Source organism: Acyrthosiphon pisum, chromosome A1 (assembly GCF_005508785.2).
Source record: "Acyrthosiphon pisum isolate AL4f chromosome A1, pea_aphid_22Mar2018_4r6ur, whole genome shotgun sequence".
NCBI classification, from domain to species: Eukaryota; Metazoa; Arthropoda; class Insecta; order Hemiptera; family Aphididae; genus Acyrthosiphon; species Acyrthosiphon pisum.
Genome location: NC_042494.1, coordinates 23,187,729 through 23,195,530, shown reverse-complemented (window position 1 = coordinate 23,195,530; position 7,802 = coordinate 23,187,729). Strand labels below are relative to the sequence as shown.

The window sequence follows — 7,802 nt, the reverse complement described above, 5'->3', positions numbered from 1 at the left end:
GTATACACCCCGAGGAGCGAAACATGTTTCCTCATATGTGTAGGTATAATAGGTATAATAAAACAAGAAAAGTATTATTCACTCAAAATTATAATAGTAATATTATAGTACAATTCGTTAATCATTGTCAATATGATGGTATTCGAAAATTTCCTCATATTATCATATTAATATAATATTATAGTTTGGCTTCACTGTATTATATTAAACATTATATTATTGGTATAAATTATAATTATTAATAATGATTTACGAAATATACTGAAATATACTGATAAATACTTATAATATTACAGCAGGTACATATTATTATATGGACAAATACGATAGGTCCGAAAGTCACAACGATCTGATACGGACGAAACGCCGCAGAACAAAATAATGTACCTAGCTGTATAATAGTGTATACCTAGCCACCTAACCACCTAACAGACGTGGTATACCTATGCCCGGCGTGCGGCTCCGCTGGCCGGTTGGAATTACGTAATTGCGAACGGCCGAGCACACACACACACACACACACACACACACACAGCAAGCGCCTCCTCTTCGTACGGCGGCGGCTTCGGCTTCGGCGGCACATCGAAAGTGACCGTCGGTTCACTCTCACTATCGTTGTTGCGCTCCCAAGTCGTACACACACGCGAACGAATCAGATATATGTAGGTACCAGCTCACATGCACACAGTTTATTATTTTGATTATAATTATTACTATCCATATTATCCGATATCGAAGTGTACGTCGTCGTACATTTTTCTAAAACTATAAAGCAATAATAACAATATAATTAACACGGTTTTTCAAATCTCATCTCTCTAATTTTTCCATCTTTTTGAAAAAAAAAAAAAATCTTTTGCCAGTGGATTTGACAAAATATCAGATGGAAGTCATGAAGTACGCGGTGCTTCTTCTGTGCACCGCCGCCGTCATCTACACGCCCGCCTCTTCGGTAAGTTCATCGCAGTAGGCACTTAAATAAAATTATCGTGCACAGTATTCTAAATTATGTATTTCAAACGCGTTGTCGCGTTGTATCATCATCGTCGTATTGAACATATTTTCTACTTATTTACTCATAATTATGTATAGTTTGGTTATTGCGGTTAATTAGTCCGCTTGAGACGGGTTCGTTATCGCGGGACGTATTTTCTATATCCCAATTGGATTACTATAGGGCAACATTTTTATGTTTTTATAAATTTATAATAATATACTTGCAATATTGTTATGGTGATATGAATCTTATAATATTTTCCGATATTTTATGGCACACACAATAATATTATTATTATGTTTTTTAATTTTATTTACATTATATTTACCAAAAGGGTGATTACCCGTTGATTAATAAACAAACAAATAAATAAATTATAGTATAATATGTAATGACCAGTGTTATAGGTGGACTATATAATAATAAAAAAATGTTATGGTGCTTAATTCCGTAGGTAATGCTTAAAATATTTTCGTGATTTCTGATGGGTATTTATATATATTTATAATTGATAAATTACAATAAATAGATTTAATTTATTTTTTAAAACAAACGAGTTGGATGCATTTATTTATCAAAAAGAGAATCATAGTATAAACAATAATGTGCCTATTACCTACTTATTAGTATATTTATTCTATTTTATCGAATTTGAATCTATTCAATTTTGTTGATGAATAAATTATGAAAAACTTAATTTATTACTAGAGTGATAGTCAGTAGTCACCCCCATTAGTTTATTCACTCGTATTTTATTTTTAAACGATTTTTAAAATAAAAGTATACACATCTTGAGTGATGTGCTAATGAACATAAGCTACGCTAAATTTGGATCATATAAGTACTAAAAATATTTAAAATTTTATTTATCCTTAAAGTTACATATTATCTAAGACTGATAATAATATATAACTATTATTACTGATACGTATTACATTTCTAAACTTCTTCTTAATAAAGCTCATTTATACCATTTTGTATAGGTATTATAGGTAGTATAGGTATAGGTAATATTGATATCATTGAATATTTATTAATTTAATTAATACTTATGTATATTATTACATATATTTTTTTTTAAATTGTCGGTCAAATTTTCGTGGTTATCATATTACGTACAAAATAAAATATATTAATAATATCTTTATTAGAGACATTTAATTTAAAATATCAGACATTATTATTATATTATTATAGATAACAAAATAGTGAGCAAAACTATCTACTTAACTAAACTTCTGAATATTAAAATGTTTGCATATTTAATAGTAAAATTCCGTAGACAGGTATAGCTGGTAAATAGCCAAATGAATATTACAATAACAATTATTATTATTCGAACCGTTATATTAAAAAATCATTATCATAATATTCGTCATGACTGCAGCGACCGAGTCGATGCACGGAAACGTTTTATTTTTGTTTTTCAAATAAACACGCGACTGCAAATTGACGACGTACGGAACGAAATCTCGCCGTATCAAACGAAACGAAAACCGGTCGCTAAAATCGGGTTCCAGAATATAATATATTGTTAATTATTAGCTTCAAACTTGAATTTTATAAATATCAAGACGCTGCACGGAGCAGTGCACTACGATCTCGGGTCGACTAAAAATCAAAACCTAATTTTGTCCACAAAAACATTGAGTATCGTAAAATGATTTATGATCAAATTGAAATATATTGAAAAACACGAATTCCGCCTATATAATATAAAATTACTGTTTAGCGATGAAAGTATCGCTCTGTATATGATAATGATGATGCGATGTGTATAGTATTATAATATGTACCATTTACATAATTATAATATTATACTTTCCTATACCATACGAACGCGGACGCGAACGCATTAATCACGGCGTAATTATCATTATTGGTGTGTGTGTGTGTGTGCTATATAAACGATATATAGGTGTATTTATTATATTATACAAATCCCGACGCGGAAGATATTTAGAACCCATAAATCGCGGGTGAGGATGACTAGGTGTTATACTATTATAATATTATTATATCAAAGACGATGCATGAGGACGAGCACACACACCGAACGGGTTACTCATCCGACGCGTACACAATAATATTTACAAACGAAACGAACATCGCGGACGGACAAGGGCAAACGGCAGCGGCGCGACATTGGGAGCAGTGGCGCGGCGTGAAAGGGAGCAGCGGCGGCGGCGGCGGCGAAAAATATTCTAGCGCGAGTGCCGCCGACCGTTTTTCCGGACGACTTGTTTCGATGAAACGCATTGTAACAGTATCAATCACAATATTATTATTATTATTATTATTATTATTATGTTTTATGTTATTGTAATTATTATTATTGTAACGTATTACGCTGCTTTTTAATGTAGGTACACCTCCCTAGATCTGTCGGTCGGTTTTCCCAGGTGTTTTAAATCCTCTGAATTATATAATAATAATATATATAAAAATAAACGTTTCTTTGTCCTCTATTTATCATAATGTTCAAAGAATATGCTGGACCGTTTTCAATAAAAGTTTTATCAATAGATTCCTCGAGTCTCGGCGTGTTTGTATCTTATTTTTTCAACCCCTAATCCCTATTATTACGAACTCTACGTCGTAAGAAGTAATTAAAAAAAAAAAAAAACGTTAATAATAATTAGTTAACACATGATAAAATGAGATACCTAAAATTAAACTATCAATTTCTTTCAAAACTGCAGCAGTATACACGGGCGCCAAGCCTGGTAATTCTGCAGTTATAATATAGCAATAATGATAATTTAATAATAATAACAATAATGATAACATCGTCGTCGCTACTCGCTGTCATCGGGGGGCGGCGGCGGCGTTTCTGTCTTTATTTGAGACGTTTCTCTATACACGTCGACGGCCGCGACGCGTGTTTTTCGTCTCGTTCTCCGCGTCCCGGCGCACAACGAACACCGCGCGACCTTGAACTTGCTACAGCGCCCGAACGCTCCGCGGTCTAGCAGCGCCTCCACCGCGGGCCGTCACGACCGAATGGCGTTTTTTTTGTTTTTTTTTTTATTTATAATACGCATAGGTAATAATATAATAGAGGTATATTATTATTATTATTACTATTATAAACGACGGCCGCGGACGTGGCCCGTAATTATTATCATACGTATTATACTAATATTATATTGCATACGCATAACGTACCTGTTGTACGACGCGTGTGATAAGTCCATTATCGCGAAAAACAAATAACATATTTTGTATTGTGCTCACCGTTTTCGATGTTTTATTTTTTTTTTCCCCCGCTGTCTGTTTGGACGGGCGTCTCGAGACGTCATCGTTAATATCGTGCGAACCGTCCTCAAGTACTGTAGTGCGTCGTCCGAGCGATGATTTATGCTCGAAATGACGTGCGATATAATAATATTATAGTTGTAGGTATAGGTCTGCACGGCGTGATCTATTTAGCTAGTGACTGTGGCTATACACTCTCGTTTTCTGAGTAGATTTTTATGTTTTTGAAAGAAAATTTTTTTTTTTTTTTAATATGATGTGGGTATGAATTAATATAATTAATTATACAACTATCCATATTTTTACAAAGCATTTATATCCTATAACTTTTTTTTTTGGTAGGCGTAGAGATTTTTATAGGTACCGTCTTTAATGGCAACCTATAATATAGGTACATGTTTTATTTATAATAGTTAAGAGCGCAACAGTTTTCCAAAAATATTGATGTATTTCTATCGAATACATCGAACTGAATAAATAAGCGTACATTACGTAGAACAAAGTTTGGACAACTTTTGCGGTGTACCTTTTCCCCCTTGCTGAATTCCTTTATTTTTCCGCCGATCTAAGTAAATATTAATAGAAAAGTACACACTTGTGATGCCCTGATTACGAAATTGAAAATAATAGTTGTCGTTAAAATAATTTGAATACCTAACAGGCGCTGTGAAACAACAAATAATTATCATTTTGTGTGGTAAATAGTTCAAATATTGAACAATTTTTTTTAACACATACATTTACTTAGGTAATAATTAGTGCGGCAATTTAAATTGACACGCCGTAGAAATATACAATATAATAAAAACATATATTTATGTATAATATACAGTCGGTTCTACGTGATGATAGTTTAATGCAATAAGCATTATACAGTGTGCGATAGGTGATGATAACTAAAATCAATATTGAGTGCAGTAAGGTTCATCGCGGTATGATCGTATCATTACTACACATTACCTACAAGTTCCTATTCGTCATAAACTGGTATACTCGCACTACCTACATATTGCCATTTCATTATTATATTTATATATAGGTATATAGCCATGTAGGTAATATAGCACCAGAGTCGTTCATTTTCAAACGCGAATATAATATGTATACACAAAAGTCATAAATGGTAGGACTACAATGCATATTGTCCAGGTATTGATTTTTGAATGGCACGCTTAGATTGACGAAAAAAAAACTTATGCTAATTTCTTACGCATATTTTTTTTTTTTTTTGAATATAAGTAAAAATCCATGTAGGCTATTGTAAATGATGAATATTATGACATTGAGACATAATATTGTATACACCGCGCGTGTTCGATTCTTTCACAAAACACCAGAAATATTGGTACCACGTAAATTACATAATAATATGAAGGCTTTTTAATGTTTATATGCCGTGTTTTAGTTCTTTTCAGATTCAAATTTATTTATTGTTTTTAATCTATTATAATATTAAGATATATGCGCCTCACGAGACTAAGCCTTTTTTTAGTCTCTTGATGATTTCATAGTGACGCACATTGGTATTATACCTGCATACAATATAATATATAGGTACATTAATAAAATAAAGTGATTTAAACGCAATACACACTATAAACTTTTGTTTTCGAAATAAAATGAATAACAACGAATAGCGTGTTTACAAAAACATTAAAACGCACTAAACGACGAACAGTGTAACATTTTTTCTCTCATCTATAAATTTGTTCTATAAATTGTGAAATGAATTTCAACATATATATAAGGTTTTGACGATCCAGTCAGGTCTGCATAATAGCGCGTACTATGATGTTTGAAGGAAAATCGTTTTACTGCTCTAAACATGATCTTATACGAATACCATCTTGGCAATCCGGAAACGTAATATAATAGTGATATATTATTATATTATTGCTTTGCTATTTACTCGGCGCGTTTACACCCAGTAAACTAACACAAGTTATTTTTTTTTACTGTCGTACATATTTTCAAATCGAGACAACCGTTCGCGAAGACCAGTCACGACTTCATAATTTTACAAAAGAAATGACACCAACGCACCTATATATAATAATGATCTCGTACAGTCTGCTATGGCGTGTGACGAAACAATATTAATAGCAAAACTACTGATCAGCTTTACGCGGAGTGTGGACATTCCTGGCCGCACAGATAGTCTTAACCCAGACGGTCTTGACCTAAAACCACGTGTTCTTTATTGTATTTGTTTTCAAATCGTATTAGTTTCAAACTGTTATTATTATTATTATTATTATTATTATTATTATTATTATTATATTAGCGACGTGTTTAGTATATTATAGGTATATAGGCACATCCAAAAGCGGAGTTCCATGATATATTATATTATATCGATGATTTTGGTTTGTTAATTCATTTCGAACGCCGTTTTATTCGATTTTCGTTTTGACGTGGTTCGCGTCAAGATGTTGACCATTATTATCACTCAATCACTGTCGTCTGTCAGTTAATCAACTTGCCGATAACCTTTTTAATCTGATCGTACGAAACTCAAGTGATGTTATTATTATTTATTATTTACCTATATATATTTTTTGAATATATTATTGTTTTTCAAAATAAAATCTTCAGATGACGAAACTGAAATTTAATTTGATTTAGATGGTGTTTTTGATGTCAAGGTTTTAAAAAACATATTTTATCAATGCGTATTATATCCCTGTGTGCTGCCGTTGACCCACGTCTTATAATTTTTTATTAAAATATAATAAAGTGCTTTAAATCGTTTAAAATAATATGTACAACATACATGCTATATTATTATTACGATGGTATAACGTTTACTGTTTAGCACCTGAGTTGTTATAATAATACGTATATTATAAAGGTATGTTATAATATGTGTATCAGATATATTATAGCCACCACTTGCCGAAAAATATGCGGGGGCCATTAGATCACTGACCTTGGTCACGAGTGGACCATAAACGATGTAACACAGAGATACGAATGTTCCAAGGAATTTATTCGACTAAAATTTTAGAATGTTGGAAAAAAAGTGTACCTAGTCAATGACTTCTGTGTACTTGCGTACATTATGTATTTTGTTTTGTTTTAATGGCGCTATTGTTGTTATCAATTATAATATATTTTTATTTTATCATGCGGGGGCAATTAGTTTTTAACAAGGAATTTAATTGCTCGGACACATTAACTGCTGCACGTTTTGACGTGTTGTGGCGCAAACCGCTGCCTGTTGTGAAACTTACGCCTATATATTATTATTATTATTATTATTATTATATTATTATTGTGCCATGAGTTTAGCTTGGTTTTAACGGATCGTCATTTTTACACGGAAAAAAAACATAACACTTAATATTTATTACCAATGAGATTGTGTTCGCGAATTGAATCATCGCCTACGTTCGGTTAAATGGTTAGTGCACATTTTATTTCCAAGAAAATATGAAAACGATTACGACACAAATAAATTAATATATTAAGTAATTTTACAATTTTAAAACGTTTGGATTAGTATAATATTAAAAAATTTTGGATTGTGAAACGAGCGTGGACGTAT

At 32.0% G+C, this 7,802-nt stretch overlaps 1 protein-coding gene across 1 annotated transcript in view; it reads left to right on the top strand.

Annotated features, from left to right (window-relative positions):
- Window positions 1-576: 576 nt before the first annotated feature.
- LOC100164771 (peroxidase) overlaps window positions 577-7,802 on the top strand; it is a 45,226-nt gene continuing 38,000 nt past the window's right edge. Inside the window, exon 1 of the mRNA XM_001951182.5 lies at window positions 577-952. Within this exon, the coding sequence (XP_001951217.2) occupies window positions 884-952 (69 nt within the window). The 5' untranslated portion in view covers window positions 577-883. The remainder of the gene's footprint in view (window positions 953-7,802) is intronic.